The sequence below is a fragment of the Hakea prostrata genome, chromosome 5 (genome assembly GCF_041222555.1).
Source record: "Hakea prostrata isolate BN-2017 chromosome 5, UWA_Hpros_2, whole genome shotgun sequence".
Lineage (NCBI taxonomy): Eukaryota > Viridiplantae > Streptophyta > Magnoliopsida > Proteales > Proteaceae > Hakea > Hakea prostrata.
The window spans coordinates 5,977,645-5,998,527 of NC_142604.1; the positions used below are offsets into that span (position 1 = coordinate 5,977,645).

Below are 20,883 nucleotides of genomic sequence, written 5' to 3' on the forward strand. Positions count from 1 at the left end.
ATGTGTCTGGTCTGCAAAAGCCATACAAGGTTTACAATCGATTATTATTCCACCACAAGTTGATAATAAGTAGTTGACGAATTGGAATAGGAAACTTCCCAAACACAGAGATTATTGGATTTTTTTTTCTTTCTCTTTCATTCTTATTTTTCTGTGTTACTTCAAAGGCTATTGATGCATGTCAACCAAGTGAGTCATTTTACCAGAGAAATTCCAGATTGAAAAGTTAGACTAATTAATCCTTTCCAAAAAGAAAGAAGAAAAGGTGGATTCGTTAATGATTTTTCTCCAAAATCTGAAGATATTAGTGAGGCAAAACAGTCTTGATTAGTCTTTTTGAAACACTGGTCCCGACAAGGAGAGGGGACCCTTTAGAATCTTTAGATGGTTGAGGTGTTATCATCGAGTTAAGATTTTGCTCTCAGATGTGAACCAGAGAGATCATGGTTAACAAAATCTCCAATCATCTTTAACTTCCATGGATGTTGATCCCCACAAAACATATGTGGAAAGAGACTCCATTTTCAAAGCAACCAACCAGAGTCCTGCGAGTGTTAATTCCCTGACTCATAAAACTAAGAGGTTAAACAGTTAGGAATCATATCTTTATAAATAAAAATTTTAAAAATAAATTTATTTTATTTATTAATTTATTTTTTCACATAGTAGAAACGGGATGCTAAGATGAATGAGTCGCAAAAGTAATAAGGATAAGATAAAACACGATTATATTAAAATTGGTTTGGGAGTAACTCTAATAAAGAAATTTGTTTGAAGTGGTACGGTCATGTTTGATCGAAGCCTGTAATGCCCCTATACAAAAAAGTGGTTTATATTAGAACAAACACCATGAAATAGCTAATTGAAAAAGAAAAAAAATGAAAACACACAGAGATTTAATGTAGTTCATATACTGATGTAGTATGTTATATCCACAAGCGAAGAAGAAGAGTTTTTTCACTACGTAGAAGAATAACAGAAGAAAATCTCACAACCAATGGCCAAAAACGACTTTACAAGAACTCTCACCAAAACCCTAAAATACAAAATCTCAGATCTCTCAATAATTTGTAATAGGCAAACATAAAATACATATATATAGACTGATTAGACTCCAATCGGGTAAATAGGTCGACCCATTGGGTCGGGTCGTACAGCACCACCACGGGGCTCGCCCGCACCCCCTCCACAAACTGAGATTAGTGGTGGGCTCTAGGCTTAGGCATCGCTTTTCACCACAAATCTCTATAAAATGGTCATTCGAGTTATCAATCAAAATATATCGATGCAGGTCTATCCTTCAAATTGGAAACAAAAATAATAGTTTATCCAATGTTAAAGGAATTAGAAGAACTTAGAACAACTCTAAAATACAGTAAAAAGTGATGGGAAATAATATATATAGCTTAACCCCTATATAAAAAGATAAAGATCTATGTAACCAACCCTATTTTGTTGTTGGGAGAAGAATAGTCGTGTTTGATTATTAAGAATCTGATTTCAGATTCCGCAGATACCGGTACCTGATCAAAATCCTTAGCTTGTAAGTTGAAACAAACATCCCCACAACCCATTACCATCCCAATACGACGATGACGAAATATCTTGAGGGTATTACGGTAAAAGCAACAGGGTGACTTGGCTTTTTATTGGTAGGCTTTATTGTGTTGGGACCTACAAGAACAGAATCTCGTACCGGTTTCTTGTGCGTTACGGATGTGCTTATTGAGCTGACGTGGCTAATTTAAAAACGAACCATGTAATAGAGCTGACCTGGCACCCACCTGGCAGAGGGCGCATATTGTAATGGTGGGCGGCGGAGAAGATTCCGCAAGCAAAACTTCAGTCGGTGTTCTGGGGAGTGAGCTCACGTGGCCAACTGCGGATTCTCTCCAGTGACTTGATACTTGAAAGAACTGGACAGCGCCACGTAGGATTATCATCATTTAAACAACGCGGAGAAGGAGAGAAAGAAAAGGCGTTCTGGAAAACTTACAGCAGGAGTCATGCGCTCTAAATTCACACCAAACTCAAACCCAAATCCAAATGAAAACATCAAAAACTACTTTCGAACGGTTACTTATTTGCCACGTGTTGCCAACTCCATATCAACGCCATCCGTGACAGATGGGACGGTCAGCTGTTCGGGCAGACGAAATTAGCACGAAACCGTGGGATGAACATCTAAGATTACATCGATGCACGAAAATCAATTTAAGGTCCAAGCGGGCAGATCTGGATGCCTTTAAGAAGCGATGCAGCGGCTCTCGAGTTCCTCGTTCTGTTGCAGAGGGTCATCGAAACCCTCGTCGTTATAATCTCCTTTCGTTCCTTCTCTTGCTTCCTTTTCGTTTTCAGTTTTCTTCTCGCTTTCCGGCGACTTCTAGACTTCTTCATGGTTCAGGAATCGCCGCTGTTGCAAACATCTCGCCGGATTCCGACGATGTAAGAGGGTTTCGTGCATGAATGGCGTCTGCTCTCTTGGCCAATCGAAATGAACCGTCTTGGGGAGAGCGCAAGGTGTATATGAGGAAAAACCCTAACCCTAACCCTCACCTGAAAGCCAATTTTAAACCTGAAAGATTGATCCATGACCACCATCATCCGAACCAGATTCGTTCTCGTCAGGCTGACGAATCTGCGACTATTTCCGGCGATTCATCCTCTCTCAACTGGAAATCCATCAGCCTCAGCAGCAGGAGGGGAACCGCCGCCGGCGGTTACGTGACCTTCAATATCGCGGCCTACTCAAGAAAAGAACTCAAAGAGCTCAAGAAACGCCTGATCATTGAGCTAGAACAGGTCCGGAGCTTGGCCAGCAGGATCGATTTGGGGGAAATCCATCCCAGATCTGGTTACAGCACCTCTCAGCTATCTGGAGGATATGCTGCTAGGGAAGCCTCATCTGCCACGCGACCACCTCCTCTACACTTGAATCATCGTTCCTCCTTGAATTCGCCAGTCGCCGATGGTACCAAAGAGAAACGAACACCCAAAGATGCCAAGAAAGTTTTAGGGAGCAAACGTCCTCCACCTTTGTTATCTGGCGGAGATTCAAAGCGGCCGGCATTGGATCCCTCCTCTGGGAAGTTGATGTCCAGTATCATGAAACGATGCGATCAGATCTTGGTCAAGATGATGAAGCATAAGCACGGGTGGATTTTTAATACCCCCGTCGATGTTGTTGGCCTGGGTCTTCATGACTACAACCAGATTGTCAAGCAGCCTATGGATCTGGGGACCGTGAAAGACAAGCTCCGCCAGAACATCTATGCATCACCTCTTGATTTTGCCTCAGATGTGCGGTTGACCTTCAACAACGCCCTGATATACAATCCCAAGGGCCACGAGGTTCATGCCATAGCAGAGAAAATGCTGGCTCTTTTTGAAGATATGTTTGAACCTGCTTGTAAGAAATTCCAAAATTTTAAGCGGCGAGTGGTTCCTACAGATGATATGCCGCGAAACTCATGGGCTGGGGCTCCACTCCGGGATGAGGTTATTGCGAAAAGACCAGATCCAGTGTCAGTTTCCATTCCTGCAGCTGCATCAAACCCATCACCAGAGCGAACCCCCGCACCAACATCAGCTTTTACAATGGCAAGGCAATTGTCAATAGGAAGATCAGTTACCGGGAAGCAACCAAAGCCCAAAGCGAAGGATCCAAACAAACGAGAGATGACTCTTGGGGAGAAGGAAAAACTAGGAATGAGCCTCCAGGATCTCCCGCAAGAAAAAATGGAGCAGGTGGTTCAAATCATAAGGAAGAGAAACGCTAATGTGGCGCAGCATGGGGATGAGATTGAGCTCGACATCGAGGTTTTGGACAAGGAAACCCTTTGGGATCTTGATCGCTTTGTTAGCAACTGTAAAAAGACAATGAGTAAGATGAGGAGGCAATCGTTTGCTAGCAACGAGATTCCTGCAGAAAGCAACAAGGTATTTCATTTTTCCTTAATAATTTTAAAATCAGTGGCTTGTAGCTTTCTCTTCCACTTGCTTTCTGACGCTGACCATTGTCTTCTACCTTTGTAGTCTCCCATTAGTGTGATGCCTGAATCCCCAAAACCGCATCCAGCGTCTCAGGCTGCATCGGAAACAGTTGCAGCTGCCGTTGCTTCAAAGAAGAGTAAGAAAGGGGAGACGATGGAAGAGGATGTCGATATTGGGGAGGAATTAGTAACTAATAACTTTCCTCCCGTGGAAATCGAGAAGGATGCTGCCGCTGGTGCTGGTGGTGGTTACGCCAGCAGGTCAAGCAGCTCCAGTAGTTCAAGCAGTGGAACTTCCTCGTCCAGTGGTAAGCACACTGTTTGTTACCCTTTTTTTGTTTACCTCTTTCATCCATCCTTCTATTGCAGGAGAGTAAGAGTTGTTTTTGGGTTCTTGCAGATTCGGATTCGGGAAGCTCATCTGGAAGCGATTCTGATGCCGACGATGCCCAATCACCCAGGACATGAGGGGAATGAAGGGTGACTTGTGCAACTTGAACTTGTTAAGAAGCGAGAAGATGATTGTTGGAGATGTGGGTACAGGTACACTGACGATTCTATACTCCTTTAACATTTGCATTAGAAGATGATGTGAGTCGTTCTTGGGTTCTAAATTTTGGTTTGATGGTCGCAGTTCCTGGAGGTGAAATGGGAAGTTATTTCGGTGGCTTGGTATGCATGTTTCACAAGTGTACATATGAAGATCAACAGCTAGGAAGAAGAAGAAGAAGAAGAAACATAGACAGATAGAATTCACGAAAGGGTGTTGGTGTGGTAGGGTTTTGTGAACCACTGAGAGATGGGATTACGATACCTTTTTTGTAATATAAACTACACCATCAAGGATTGAATCTAAAATCACATTTGTTTGCATTCAAGACCGGAGTTCCTTTATTTGTTTCTCCTTGCCTCGGCTTATTCGTTCAATCTCGCTCAATTATCGCGCAAGCCAAATGCCTTTAAGCTTTGCTTCAAGCGTGGCTTATAAAACTGATTGAAAAATTACAGAGCTCAACTCAAAGCCATACGTGGGGATTATCAATGGTTGTCTTGACAAGGGTTTCCTCCTTAAGGTGCCCACATGTTCAGTGAAAGAGAAATATCATAAAAAGGGTCAAGGGTAACAGCAGACGATTGTGTCATGTACATGACATATATTATACACCAGAAACAGCAGAGTTGTGTGACATTCTTCTTTCACACCAATGATGATGCAATATACCATATTATCAACATGGTTCATCTAATGGTCTTTTCTTTCTCTAGAAATATTGGTTGAATATTTATACATGACCCACGGCAGAAATGATAGCGATGACCCTCAAATGGATATTCTAACAAAAGACACCATTTTGAATTGCATTGGTTGGTCTACTTGCAATGTAAAGGAAGTGAATAAAATCAAAACCAAAACGAACTCTTGCAATCATCACCCATGATCTCACAAGTAATTCCAAACCTTTCAGAGTCTGGTGATTAGGTCTTTGCTTTTAAAAGAAAATAAAGTCCCGGTACCATTCTCATTTGGGAATATATCATGTCCCGCCCCTGTTGGGGAAATATAAACCCTGCCCTAAATCTAACAGTGTTAACTTGAAACATCATAAACAAATAAAAATACATTACCCCACTTATTTATGATTCAACATTACCCTAACACACCACCCCACCCCAACCCAAACTCCTATTATGAAAAAAAAATTACAGTCAGAACAATCAAATCTGGAAAATAGAAGAGGGCATAACTGTATGATCATGGATATTAGGAACTAAGCAACTACTACCGGAACCATAGAGAGCCAAATTCATTATTCAGTGGTGGCAGTTGCTGAAATTGAATACCAAGTCGAAAAATTTCCAGAAAAACCTAGTGGTAAGTGTACTGAAATTAGATTCTTCTTTATAGTCCTTGGATTTTCACGGGCAATGACGGAGTGGCTTGCGAGTCTTTGCAGCTCACATGGAAAATTTTCCGAATTCAGTTCCAAGTCTCTTCAACTTGCAGAATCTCAACTTCACTGAAGGCATTAGAAGTAATTGGAATAAGAGTCCGAGTTGGATAATGAGGAACAAAGTTTAGAATAGAGGGAAGAAATGATAAGTTGAGAAGGGCAAGATTGTTTCAATAAAGCTGCCAAAAGTAGATGCAGAGGAGGGAGAGGTGGATTCTTTCAACAGCTGATAGTGGATATCAAGAATGGGGAATATCCAAGGTGCCTTGGCTACCAAAGCAGCAACAGACAAGCTTTGCTTTGTAAATGATCTCCCCCTACCCTTCCTTTACTTGCCACTGTTAATAGATGATCTAGGTTGTAATATATCTAGAGATTTCAAATTTAAATAAACTAACTCTTTTACCTAAAAGAAACCAGAGAACATGTTGCCAAGAAGTTACAAAGGAGAATTTTGAAAATGGGGAGTCGTCTCCGATGAATAGACAAAAGAGAGTGAGGTGGAGTATGGAAAGCTTGTTTCGGATATGTGGTGGAAAGGAAAGGAAAGAAGCCGTAAAGATAGAATTTGTTATGGGAAATGTGCTGAAAGAAAGTAGAGAACAAGGAATTCATTCTAGGGTTGACTTACTCTGTCAAGATTAACTTAGGATTAAGTGAGATATAATGTGTGGATGTTAGCACTTAACAATAATCAACTAAAAGATTGGATTAACCTGTATCAGAGCATACATTTGGGGGTAGTACATGACATCTCACAAAATGGAGGTGCTACACAATATTAGACTATGTAAAAAAGGGTTTCATGAAAGTAACCGTTCTCCAATGCAACCCAATGCAGCCACAGTATGAACTTCATGTGCAGCAGTATTTCCAGCATGCATATGTAAGATTAAATCCGTGAACTCGAGGAATGAATTGAAGATGAAACTGTAGACCTGTCAAACAGTTCTATTGGCTACTGTATATAAATTCAAATTCGCAGGTTTTCTACAATGTTGACGAATGGCAGTTCAGAAGAACAGAATAGACGAATTAAAGAAACCTGAAATTGTAGGGATGTTATACAAAAGTAAGTTAACTGATTAAAATGATTTACCTTACAGTTTTTCTGGCCTCAATCTAGCCCTCAGGGAGATCTATCATATGGTAACACTAGCAGAGAAACCAAGATGACTTGATGGGTAATTATAGTTGTCTTTTTGCATCTAGCATCATGCTCCAGGCTCCATAGTTAGAGGGTCCCTTGCTAATATTTTGATGCATAATCACAAGGTTATGATGAAAATCGTAAATATGCAATATTGATTAAGAATATCCTACAGAGAGATGACCAGGGCCAACAAAACCAAGAGAAGATAACTTTTGACAAATACAAAATTAGTTCTTGAAAGTACGTCAAGTTCACCTTGCCACTAAATTGTCATTTGATGAGTATGCTCCACAGAAGACAATTAAAGTTGCATATTTCCAGGAAAAGCAAAGGATTTGGGTAGCACTTGAAAGGGCAAAATAAACCTGCGAATGGTCTCAACAAATCAGCAAAACTCAATATCAACCAAGGAATTAGAAAGATATAAGAAGACAGAAAATAGGATAACTGGACTGAGTCAATCTCTCCCAGGGCTCTCACCCCTCTGAAGGCATCTCAACTTTCAACTGATTGCTCAGCTTCATGCATAGAACTTCAAATATTCATTATCTCAATCATCCTTAACTAATGTCAATTAAAATGATACTAAAAGAAAACCCAATAAAAATCCTAACCTATGTAGGAAATTGAAATTGGAAGTTACAGAATGCAAGGAACAAGGTTAAAAGAAGATAGAGGAGAATAATATAAAATGAGAAGATAGTGGGTTGTAGAGTGTTGAAGTGATAAGTATTGCATATACCTTCTAGAAGGTAAAACGTTCAAAGGAAAATTAAAATATACAGAAAAAATATTGCATATACCTCCCCAATCTAGTTGCTACAGTACCCTTATTACATAAATAGAGAAGAAGACAGTGGAATGTTGTGTCTTCGAGTGATAAGTATTCAGTAGACCTCCCTAATCTAGTTGCTAAAGTACCCTAGTTACATAAACTCTAACAAAACTAATCCTAGCGACAACCCTTAACCTTATCCCCAACTCAATGGGTTGGATAAAACAAGTCCTAACCTACCTCCTTATTCATATCACATATAAGTTTACCAGTAAAACAGCAATATATACCAATAGAAATACCCTAAAATGGTAAACCAGTCGCATACTTTAATTCTGAAAGCAAATCCCCTTTTATGTTGCTAGATGGTACCTCTATTTGGCGCAGAAATCATTTAGTTTGGATAAACCCATAATTTGGACCAGGTGCATGCTGGTTGATCTGTATCAACATGGACCATGGTTGGTAATGGAAAGGTTAATTATTGATGGGTACAGAGAGGTTTGGTTAACGTTTGTCAGTAGACAGGTAAACCACAAGATGAATATATAGTTGCAGAATGTTCAATTAATCACAGGAAAATGGATGTAGTTGCAGAGTACACCAATTAATCACAGAAAGGTGCATAATAGAGAATCCCAGAACACACTAATTTTCAAAAAAACTGAATAAGAATTGTAGTCCATGAGACCAACTATGGTAGAACCAAAAAATAAAAAGGCTATGTTTGTTTAGAGGTTGACAGATCCTGAAGAAATTCCTCCACATTTTTATCCATCTGAAACATCAGGCTACTTAAAGCGTCTACCAGCTTATTGCATTAACTTTCCTCTGATCATCAAACAAAAGAGCAAGGCCTTCAACCCCAAAGAAGCAAGCCCCATCTCAAAAAGCGCAGTACACCATGGTAACGTAACCATCTCCTCATTACTCATCTCTTATGTTGTGTCATGAGCCACAGAAAAAGAAGGAACTGAGTATAAAAGGACACATATCAAAGTCCAATCATGTAAGGGATGATATCAGAAAGAAAGGGCCCCCGGTTCTTTGGCCTCTAGACAAGATATATTTAGGCACTAAGTTAGTTTAGTCCAAAATGGTCTATGGCAAGCAACATACTCCTCTGTGGAGTCCACCTATTCCATTTTCTGAATAACTAATGCACCAAGAAGTGTATATGAAGCTGCCAGAGAAATTCACATACAGAGACCAATGCAGCATTTACCCACACCATCTGTAGATGGCAGGCTTGAAAACAAGACTTACACGAACAGAACTAAAAGATTTACCCTATTTTAAAGTTATTCATCATATTTAACTTCAGAACACCCATTATTGCTCCTACAAAGCAGATATAATAACTGACAGAAGTTGGCAAGCACCGATTCATTGTATATCCTATGTGTTCATCGGATGTATCTGTTCAATATAAATGGAAAATATTTGATGTTCTGAAATTCTTCATGTTTACTTAGAAGGCTTGACCAGTAAACTACCTTATATTTTTCCTTCCTTGGGAATTGGTTGAATCATTCTGTGTATCTACATAATTAGCACTCATCATACAGGCAATCGAAAATTGGGAGTTTCTTCTGTGTCCTTCACAAGTTGACCTCCAAAGCCGATTCATCAAAAATATGCATGATTTTAAGTTGATGTCACCTCACACACTGCATCTCTATTTCTGTTAAAACCAACAACACTTACATTGCATTGGTTTAATATTTATGCAAAGTGGGTTGGTAAGCAACCAGCTCCAGGTAAGATAGGAGTTCTACCCCATGGGAGGGAAGTGGAGGATGAGGAAGGAGGTCGGAGAGAGACTAACATATGTTGGGTAAGCCATGTGCTTAACCAAATCTTTTTCCAATTCTTTCCACCATTTATCACAATTCTTTTGCATGAAGTTGGGTTTGGCACTACTTACAAGGACTTTCTATTAGGCCAAGGTGGGGCTGTATCAGTCCCCATATTCTGTGTTCATTGAAACCCATACCAAGCACCCTACGTGATGTAGGAGAAACCCTAGAAACTAGGGGACCTACAAAGTGGCTACTAGACTCTTAGAATTAACGCCTATTCTTGACAGATAGTAAAGAAAGGAATTTTTGCAGCACTTGTAATCTGATTTATCATGCATGTAAGACAGTTAAAGTAGAGAAATAAACACGATAAGTCTTACTGGTAAGCACAACTAAACAAGAATCAATAGGGAAACAAGGGGATGGGGATCTTGGCACCATAATACTAAATTGAATGCAAGACTATTAAGAAACTTAAAGGAAAATAGAACTATCCTAATCAATATCAGATTTCTAACAAGGAATTCAACAATTAACAATGTAAAGGGAGTCTTAAGAAGTTTTTGTTTTAAACAAATAATTGAGAAGTATTTTAGGAGAGATAATGTTACCGCTGATCTTGGCTGCAAAACAGGGGTTAGAAAGCATCTGGAACATAAATAATAGAAAGAAAATATTTTGAAGAAGTGGGAATCCTAGGAAAGGAGAAAATAATATTCGAAGTAATGGCGTATCCTAGGAAAGAGAGTAGGTGATAAGAGAGAGGGAGAGAAAGAAAAGAAACAAAGAGAAGGGAAAGGAGACTAACGAAGACAACTAGACTAACAAAGAAGGAAGAAAGAAAAGAAAAAAAAAAACCGTGGGTTTGGGGAAGAAGAAGAAGATGTCCAAGAAAGAAACTAGGTCTTTTTTTTTTGAGAAAAAAAAGAGCAGATCTTTGTAGAGGAGAGCAAGGAGAAGTTTTCTAGTGGGAAATAAAGGTGAAAGGAGGAGAGAAAACTTACCGGAGAGAGAAGAGAAAACCAGGGAGGAGAGAGAGGAGAGAGAGAGAGAGAGCAGCCGTGAGCTTTTTCTAATTCTTTTCTTTCATTCAAATTGCCAAAAACGAATTTGATACATGGTTTAAATAAAAAAATTGATTCCTCACAACCCTACATGTTTAATTCCCAAAATAACCCCAACTTAAGTTGTATATATAACCCAAACTCAAAATAATTCAAAATTGGGCCCAAACAGACTCTAGGCCCAGCCCATAAAGACTCAAACATGAAATCAAAATATTTAAATAGTAAACTACTACCCAACCCACTAAGACTTAGAAAATAACAGACAAACGCCATGAGCGGGTTTCTCATCGCCATCCACATAGATCTGCGTGGGATGATCTCACGCGGCGCGGGAAACTCGAAACTGTTCACTAATGTCTTCATCAACTCTCCCCGACTTTGAAGAATTCACCTCCGGTGAATAAAGGCTCGTAGTACTCTAGCATGTCGGGTCAAGTCGTTGTAGCTCTTCCATCGTGATCCAAGTCGTCGATCTCGGGATGCCCCGCCATTTAACGAGGAATTCTTTGTAACCTCCCTCTTTTGTAGTTGTAACCTCTCATCAAGAATCTCTTCAACTGCCTCAACTCTATTGTGAAATTTAGGCATAGGTGGCTGAAGTAGTAGGGAGTGAAGAGGTCATACCAACAGGGTCATCAAAAACAAAAGGAAGGGTGTTAAGGTCATCCGGATGAAAGATGCAGTAGTAGGAGTGCCATGGAAGGGGACAAGGTCCTCCACATTGAAAATATTGCTGATTCCCATGTTAGTTGGTAGATTAAGAACATAGGCATTAGCTCCTATTTTCTTGGAATCTCAAATGGTCCTGCACTACGAGCATGTAGCTTGCTCGCTTTACCTTTAGTGAAACGCTGCGGTCTGATCCTAACCATCACCATATCTCCTTCTTGAAACTCTTGCAGTCGTCGATGCACATCAGCTTTGGACTTATATTGATCATTACTCAGTGCTATTCGCTGTCTTATACTTGCATGTAAATCGGATATGTCGCGCAAAGACTCGGCTGATGGGGAAGTCCTAGAGCTAGACACAACTGGAATAAGGTCTATAGGAGCCTTGGGCTGGTATCCCAGACAAACCTCAAAAGGTGACAGACCAGTGGTTCGGTTCTTAGAGCTATTATAGGCAAACTCGGCCTGGGTAAGGACCCGATCCCAACTGGTAAGGTACTCTCCTATTAGGCAACGCAACAAGTTCCCTAGACTTCTATTAACAACCTCGGTCTGACCATCGGTTTGGGGGTGAAATGCAGAAGAGAAACGGAGTTTGGTTCCCATCATCCTCCATAGAGTCCGCCAAAAGTGACTAGTGAACTTAACATCCCTATCGGATACTATGGTATTAGGTAACCCATGGTACTTGACAACCTCATGGAAGAAGAGTTTAGCCACAATTGATGCATCGCTTGTCTTAGAACAAGGAATGAAATGAGCCATCTTTGAGAAACGGTCTACTACTACAAATACGGAATCATGACCTCTCAAAGTCCTAGGAAGGCCAAGCACAAAATCCATACTAAGGTCCTGCCACGGAGCATGTGGTACAGGCAGGGGAGTATACAACCCTGTGTTCTGTTTTTGTTGCTTAGCAGTCTGACATGTCTTACATTGACTCACTACCCTAGCAACATCTCTTTTGAGTCCTGGCCAGTAAAATCGGTCCTCTACTAGGCTAATTGTCTTATCTCGACCAAAGTGACCAGCAACTCCCCCAGCATGCAATTCCCAGATCAGGAAATCTCGAAGTGAGGTCTTGGGAATGCATAGTTTGGTTCCTTTAAAAAGGAAACCATCTCTCAGAAGGTAATCTAAGCGGCCAATAGGAGGGTCTCCACTGAGGGAAGTGAATACCTCACTAAAATCAGGGCAAGTGGGGTATTGGCCCTTGATTCGCTCAAATCCTATAACCTCAACACTCATTGTTTGAAGTAACACATTGGCCCGACTTGTAGCATTGTTGTGGTGGAGGTATATATTAACTCGGCTTAATGCATCAGCAGCAGTATTTTCAACACCAGGTCGATGTTTGAGTACAAAGGTGTACTCTTGTAGAAATTCAACCCACTTGGCATGCCTCTGATTTAGCTTCTTTTGGGCACTCAAGTATTTTAGGGCCTGGTGATCAGAATATAACACAAATTCTTGCGGTAAAAGATAATGGCGCCAATAGCGCAAGGCTTGGACAACCGCATAGAACTCTTTGTCATAAGTGGAATAGCGTTGCTTGGCTTCGTTAAGCTTCTCACTAAAGTATCAACAGATGTCCTCGACTAAGGACACCACCTATCCCAATGCCAGATGCATCACAATTAACCTCAAGACTTTAGAGAAGTCCAACCAGACTGAGCCTCGTCATCAACTCTTAATCTCTTTAAAAGCCTCCAGCACTTTTAGTCCATTGAAACTCCTTCTTTCATGCAACTGTGATAGGAGACATAATGGTACTAAACCGGTAGATAAACCTCCATAAAAAGTGGCTAAGCCAGGAAGCTCCACCTCATGGATGTTAGTCGGTCGCCACTCAACAATGGCTCTCACTTCGGATCAGCAGATACTCCTGGCTGACACAATAAATCCTAAGAAAATAACGATCACTCATGAATGTCACTCTTGAGATTGGCATACAACTTTCTCGTTGAAGCACTTGGAAAACTTGACCAAGTGATCTAAGTGGGAAGACGTTTTACTATAGATGAGGATGTCATCAAAGTAAACCACTAAAAATTTGCCATTGAATGGTTGTAGCACTTGATTCATTATTCTCATAAACGTGCTAGGTCGTTAGTTAAGCCAAAAGGCATAACTAACCATTCAAAGAGCCATCCTTTGTCTTAAAGGCCGTCTTCCATTCATCCCAGGTTTAACTCTAATCGTGGTACCCGCTCTTAAGATCAATCTTGAAAAGATTAATGAACCACCATCATATCTAGCATGTCATCAAGCCTAGGTATGGAAACCTATACTTAATGGTGATCTTATTAATGCTCCTACTACACACATACCCAAGTACCATCCTTCTTTGTGTGAGTAGGGCAGTCGCACAAGGGCTAAGACTCTCTCTAATGAATCCCTTAAGCAATTCATCACTCCCAACTCAGCGTGTTCTTTGGATTCATGCGATAATGGCAAGTTTGCAATGAGGACCACGGGACTAAATCAATGACGTCTGGACATCACGCATAGGTGGTAATTCATCCGGTAGGTCCTCGGAAACGATTGGAAACTCCTCTAATAAGGGTTCACTTTTCTTGGAACATTAACAAATTTGTCGATGTGTGATGTGTATCTGGATTACTCAGGCAACTAGAGCATAAACAACTCCGATTCTTTACACTCAACTTCAAATTCTTCTGATTTAGTATGCCAAGTGTTTTAGAGCAAGTTTGTTTGATAAACGCCTTTATCTCCACAACCTTAAACTCTTTCACTAGGTCAATCGAATCTTTCCCTTTATATTCAAAGATACAGATGTTAGATTTCCGTAGGTAGTGACATCCCTATCATATAACCATGGTCTCCCTAGAATGATTAGCAACATCCATCTCCAGACATCACACCACACTCATCCTCAAACCACAAAATGTAAGGGAACTAAACACCTAAGGTTACGGATAGTAACCGATCAACCCAACAACCTGACGGTTTGGGGTGAGCCTCCTTTAGCCCCATTCAAATAGCACTTGAGCAACTACATTCATCACTTCCACTATCTATCACTCTTCTTACCTTGATCAAGTGTAGGTAATAAAAATATTAGTCCCCCAATCACGTATCTTTGGTTGGATACCATACAACGCACAACTCCAAGCTTAGACCCATATACCATATCGAGATCCTCATCGATATGTCCTCATCCGGTCTATGGTCTTCATACTGCTCCGATCATCATCCCGATCTAAATCCACGGTCTTCCCTCCAACATAAAGGTTTCTATTGGCATTCCCAGCAACATGTCCAAATCCTTGGCATTTGAAACACAGCCCACTTCATGGGAATTCCTAAAATGCCTTTACCCTTGTTATCAATTGGGTCTTGGTTAACAAGGGTCTTTGGAAATTGGTAGTGTTAGGGGTAGACCTTGAAACTAGATTCTCCCTGAAAACTCTTCTTTGAGGAAAAATCTTCATGGACTCTCAAGTTCTAGAGCAATCCTAAAGGCTTGAGGGACATCTCCACTAAGTGGTCAAGTCGTGACCGGATATCCGAGTTAAGTCCAGTAATAAACCTAGAAAGTGTTTGCTCAACATCCTCACAGTACGGCTCAATCTTAAGTTCATTGAATTTGGCCATATACTCTCATAGTTAATTTTCCTTGCTTTAGGGTGTTCATTTCATTCAACAAGTTCAGCCTATAGGTGATAGGTAAGAACTCCCTTTAAGCCTTCTCATCTCAACCCAAGTGTCACGCTCAAGTCCTAGATTGTTCTCTTGTACTCTAATTCTGTCCAAAAATCTTGGGCAGCCCCGGTAAGCAATCTTAGCAAACCTAAAGCGAACCTCTTCACATATTATAAAAATCAAAGTACCGTCCATTTGTCTAATCCAATCTAGTAAGACTTTTGCATCTATTTGCCATCATAAGATGCCTCTACCTTGACTATCCTCCTAATATCGAACCCTCTATCATGGTGTCAAAGCATTTTCATGCTCATAGGTTCATGATGCATAGGACCAAGATGTCCACGTGCTCCACGACCTCTACCTCTACCTCTTCCATTACCTTGAAATTATCCCCATTCTATCAAGATCCCACGGTGGTCAAAGTTTTGGAGGTCCACTTGGTAGTTTTCATTCCTAGTCCATTGGCTAGTATTATGTCCATCTGCTCTTGCTTCCTCATGGCTGTAAGTCGTGTTCAATCCGAACATTACATTCTATGGCCTGAATGGTGGTGGCTTGGCTGTCGTCTGCCCTTTGGTTATTTAACTCTTCTTAGTTGTTTGAATGGCCTTTAAGATTCTCCATTTGTTGAGCACTGAGTCAATTGTGGGTCAATTGGGCACTTGATGAACCATCATATTGGAATATTCGTTTCCACTTGGGTTACTACCATACACAATCTGACCTAAAGACACCTAAACTAAAACCACAATTCTAACAACTCGAAACCTAAAAGTCCAGAAGATCACACTCTAAACTCTCGATACCAGAATGATTAAAAACCAAAACTAGGGGACCTACAAAGTCTACTAGACTCTTAGAATTAACCCTATTCTTGACAGATAGTAAAGAAAAATTTTTCACACTTGTAATCTGATTTATCATCATTAAACATTAAAGTAGAGAAATAAACACGATAAGTCTCGTAACACAACTAAACAAGAATCAATAGAAACAAGGGGATGGGGATCTTCACCATAATACTAAATTGAATGCAAGACTATTAAAAACTTAAAGAAAAATAGAACTATCCTAATCAATATCAATTCTAACAAGGAATTCAACAATTAACAATGTAAAGGAGTCTTAAGAAGTTTTTGTTTTAAACAAATAATTGAGAAGTATTTTAGGAGAGATAATGTTACCTGCTGATCTTGCTCAAAACAGGGTTAAAAGCATCTAGGAACATAAATAATAGAAAGAAAAATATTTTGAAAAGTGGAATCCTAAAAGAGAAAATAATATTCAAGTAATCGATCCTAGAAAGAAGTAGGTGATAAGAGAGGGAGAGAAAGAAAAGAAACAAAGAGAAGAAAGAGACTAACAAAACAACTAGACTAACAAAGAAAAGAAAGAAAAAAAAAAAAAACCGTGGTTTGAAGAAGAAGAAGATGTCCAAGAAAGAAACTAGGTCCTTTTTTTTTTGAGAAAAAAAAGACAATCTTTGTAGAGGAGAGCAAGGAGAAGTTTTCTAGTGGGAAATAAAGGTGAAAGGAGGAGAAAAACTTACCCGAGAGAGAAAGAAAACCACACCAAAAAAAGAGAGAGAGAGAGCACCTACTTTTTCTAATTCTTTCTTTCATTCAAATTGCCAAAAACGAATTGATACATGGTTTAAATAAAAAAATATCTCACAACCCTACATGTTAATTCCCAAAATAACCCCAACAAGTTATATATAACCCAAACTCAAAATAATTCAAAATCCCAAACAACCCACCCAAAAGACTCAAACATAAATCAAAATATTAAATAAAACTACTACCCAACCCACAAGACTAGAAAATAACAACAAACCCCAGACAGTTCCACCCATCCACATAGATCTGGATATCTCTACCCGCTAAACTCAAACTGTTCACTAATGTCTTCATCACTATGCCAGTCCATTCTACCATATTGACCTGCTCTTTTAGGAGATTATTTTCCAGATGTTCTTTACCAATTGATTTGCTGAATCTAGGAACATTAACCCCAATTTTCACTACATCTAGTGCCAGCTATATGAAGATTAGTTTGCTGATGCTGAACAGATTCTTGCTTACCAAGGAAATATTGACCTCCTTAGGTAAGGATACAATTGCGAGCTAGCTTGGAGATCAAGTTGAAGATTGCCCATGTATGGAGGAGGATTGGACAACTTCCTTGGGCCTAGATTTAAGAGTTCTTACTTGCATTAGGAGGTTTCTTAGCTTAAAGCCAGTCTGTATTTTAAATTAAATTGACTTCATAACAAAGGCAACAGACTCCACAAAACAGTCAACAAATCGAAGAAAGAAAAATGAGGGTTTTGGTTTCTGAACCATGCCAGGCTGGGAGATGCTTTGACCTGTGGATGGGTGAGAGACCTTGGATAGAATAGGATACTGGTTTCCTCATTGTTTGTATATTGGTCTTTTATTATCCTGCAAATCAGATCAACACAGGTTGCAAGGTATTGCTGGGATTCATGAATTCAATAGAATATTAAATGTTACTGTAGTTGCTAACTGAAGAAAGCCCCAAATTGCGGCAGATTTATCTTTAATATATCAACCAAAAGCGAGGCACACAAGCTCCCAAGGCAGGAAGCTCAATGCCATAATGCACGAGAAAGCACAAGACACCTGAAGGGCTCAACTCATGGATGTTATTCTTTACTGAACAGTTCATGTTCCTTCTGCAGACTTGGTTGCAGCGTGGCTATTCTACTTTAACCCCCCCCCCCCCCCAAAATAAAATTAAAAAAAAAAAGAATCTAATACACATAATTAGAAATTCTAATTTCAAAGGATAAAAAGTACGTTCCCCATCTTATAAGTTCCCTGTCTTAAGAAACACAAAATAAGTTTTTGTCAATTGGGGTGATTTTCAACTTTCAAATACAAAGCTTTCTCAAATCTAAGAATTACATAAATATTATTGTTATAAAAATCACTACAAGATCAAGAGTGAGAAAATGATCTCTTCCTTTTGATGTATAAATTTATTACCAATCTAGCCAATTTTAAACAGCATTTTTCACAGACCAAGTAAGGGTTGATCAAAATATAATCCCTAAATGTAAAGCAGATTTAAGCAAAGCTTAGATTTGTTAGAGAACTGGTTTTGTATTCAACATATTACAAAATTCTAATAAATAGCAAGAGAATTTCTCTAATCAAGAGCAGTGAAACATATCAAATAGCACGAGAATTTCTCTAATCAACAGCAGTTTCTAACTTTCAACAACTTGCTTCTTCCATGACTGGATGGGGCTTAAAGTTTACTTCTGATGATAAAAGGTATATATTATAGCAAACCAAATAATGTTAGAAAAGAGGGAAAATAAAAAATAGCACCCTCTCGTCTTATCACCAAGACGCTTAGGCACCCCTCCACAGCCTTGGGTCACATTGTTCCCTTGGCAACTATGATCTAGAAATCTAGTTATCATTTTAACCTCTTCCCCGGGAAGAAATAAAAAACTATTGATAAAATAAAATGGATAAATTCTATGTCACATGACCCAGGAAATAACCAGAAACTTCAATTACACTAGAAATATTCAATATCCAAGCAAACCCCTCTCCTAACATAAAGGAGACCTAGCAACAAACCTAGGGTTGAACCTCAATTATTCAATACTTCAACCCACTCATTCTTTTGTAATTCATTGAATGGAGAAAATCACTAAAACCGAAGTCTAACTCAATTCAACATCTTCACCTCAATTAAATAAAGTAGGTTAAATGGACCTGCTTAAGTGCTTTTTCAGATCGACTCTCACACTTGTAACTAGTGCTAAACTATGTATGACTTCCCTCACAACTTAATCTAGGATGGCCTTAGGCTCTTTTTGTTCCTCCAATCTGAATCATATCACTCATCTTTGCTAAAAATTCAAAAGCCTCCATTGTATATGTCCATGCCACTTCAAACAACTTTTGCTCTCTGTACCACCAAAGTTAGCTCTAGTTATTCATTCTTCATCATATATTTTTCCAATTTAACACCCCTCCCTCTCAACAATCCTGAAACCCAAAAACAAACAAATACAATGTAAATGTGAAATTCTAAATATGTTGCACTCACCCACTTTACTGTGTGCAAGGGTACTTAACACAACTCTAGATACTGCAGCATGGAGTGTAGGGTGCACCTGGTACGGGAAAGTCCAATATGTCAACAGTGGATGCCAAAAAATGGGAGCAGGTTAGACATGATAATTCTTGGGATTCAAGACAGTAAATCAAGCGCAACAAGCACCGATGGAGCTGGATGAAATATGGTGCAATGATGAAGGCGTTCTTGATCTTTTTCCACAACCAAAGACCAGAATATGGCCAGTTAATCTAATCCCCTTTTCCTAGAATTATCTTTATGCCTAACCACTCTTAAGAACACTATTACCAAAAAAACAACCTCACTATGATAGCAGCTAATGCGATGGGAGGGACAACTAGCATGAACTCCAACAAACTTTGTAATTGCCTAACTTAATGCTAATATCTTTTGCTCTCTTATCAAAAAAAAAAAAAAAAACAATACATGGACAACACCAGCTCAGACGATGTAAAGGGTACTGGAAATTAGGTAAACAGAGAAAACCCAATAAATAGAAGAGAAGATTGTGTTAAAGTTGCAGTTGATCGGACCAAGCTAGTTCTAGTAACATCATACGTCATGATTCTGCAACAGATTATTGCTCAGACCATCAGGATAGAAGCTCTCCACCTGAATTATTATCCTCCATTTCTTGGGAAGAGGAGGGTTGCTGTAAAAAGTATTACTCGGTGATAAAGTGAGCAATAAACCAAAAATGGTTTGCGAGAAAGAAGAAAGTAAATATAAGTATTGGATCCCAATATATCATTAAGGTAAAGGTCAGGTCGGAATATCAAAGATAAATCATCAATATAAAGGGGATGGGAAAAACCAATAAAACGCCTGTTTGATCTTCACTTTTGGGGGGAAATGAGGTTTCAGGAGTTCATAAACATACCAGGGTCTTTGTTTGAGGAAAAAACTGCTCGGACACCAACCATCAACCATCAACCATCAGCCACAAAGAACACCAAACTCTGAAGAAACCTTCATTGGAAGGATGAAGGAAGGTTACTAATCATCAATATAATTTCAATTTCAGCCCAGGTGGCTAAACCGTAGGATGTACCATGTGAAAAGCGAGAATTAGGTATTATTTCACACACTTCACTGCCCACCCAATTCCTCAAAACCCATTTGGTGTTATCTGCGCAGGAAATTTCTCCAATTCATTGTCAGTATCAATAAGAAAACTCTCACTGTGTAACACTGGTTCAACCAAGAGGAAGGGATAAAAGAAAAACTGTGAATCACTGTAACGTAGTCTACTGTGACCAATATTTGAACACCACATTGCCATGAGATACCCTAATTCCTCTCCTCTGATTTGATGGCCTGTAGAAAAATATTTGTACTATAGAGGAGTCCCCCTCTGTCGTGAATTCCAAATTTCAAATCTTTGACAAGATCAACATTCCAATTCTCTTTTTTTTTTTTTTTTTTTTTTTTAAATTCTCAGAATATCGAACAAGGAACAGTCCATTTTTCTTTTATTTTTGGTAAAAGGAACAGTCCATTTCGAGTTCAGAAAATCTTTATTCATGATTTGACTTTGTCATTGATTCTATAAAGATTGTTAGAGGTTCGACGTCCCATCACCAGTCCAATTTAGAGGCGTTAATTGGTGGAGGCTTGATTTTAATCAGATCGAATCAATCTTGATATGTAAAACAAGGCAAGGTTCGGTTTTGATCTGAT

The 20,883-nt window shown here is 39.3% G+C and overlaps 1 protein-coding gene and 1 long non-coding RNA gene across 5 annotated transcripts; one reads left to right on the forward strand and one right to left on the reverse strand.

The window, feature by feature from the left end:
* Nucleotides 1–678: 678 nt before the first annotated feature.
* On the reverse strand, nucleotides 679–20,623 carry LOC149014665 (uncharacterized). Of its 3 annotated transcripts, XR_016173408.1 has the most exons (4): nucleotides 20,084–20,623; nucleotides 7,353–7,462; nucleotides 7,044–7,193; nucleotides 679–813 (listed from the first exon to the last, which is right to left on the reverse strand). It is a non-coding gene; the product is annotated as an uncharacterized LOC149014665 (long non-coding RNA). The 3 variants fall into 3 exon arrangements; XR_016173409.1 differs by having other exon boundaries at nucleotides 679–802; nucleotides 7,044–7,462; XR_016173407.1 differs by having other exon boundaries at nucleotides 7,044–7,462.
* LOC149014666 (transcription factor GTE7-like) lies at nucleotides 2,268–4,870 on the forward strand. 2 transcript variants are annotated; one of them, XR_016173406.1, is made up of 4 exons: nucleotides 2,268–3,939; nucleotides 4,036–4,300; nucleotides 4,393–4,535; nucleotides 4,627–4,870. XR_016173406.1 is itself a non-coding variant. In XM_089155118.1 (3 exons), exons 1-3 carry the CDS (start codon nucleotides 2,467–2,469, stop codon nucleotides 4,458–4,460), a joined length of 1,806 nt encoding a protein of 601 aa, XP_089011244.1. In that variant the 5' UTR covers nucleotides 2,268–2,466; the 3' UTR covers nucleotides 4,461–4,870. The 2 variants fall into 2 exon arrangements, 1 of the variants encoding a protein (XP_089011244.1); XM_089155118.1 differs by having other exon boundaries at nucleotides 4,393–4,870.
* Nucleotides 20,624–20,883: the final 260 nt, after the last annotated feature.

What these genes read in the sequence shown, in the direction of transcription:
- LOC149014666 (XM_089155118.1), top strand. Translation starts at nt 2,467, where the DNA reads ATGGCGTCTGCTCTCTTGGCCAATCGAAATGAACCGTCTTGGGGAGAG. An exon ending in TTCCTGCAGAAAGCAACAAG is followed by an intron (nt 3,940 to 4,035) that starts GTATTTCATTTT and finishes CTACCTTTGTAG; the next exon opens with TCTCCCATTAGTGTGATGCC. An exon ending in TGGAACTTCCTCGTCCAGTG is followed by an intron (nt 4,301 to 4,392) that starts GTAAGCACACTG and finishes GGGTTCTTGCAG; the next exon opens with ATTCGGATTCGGGAAGCTCA.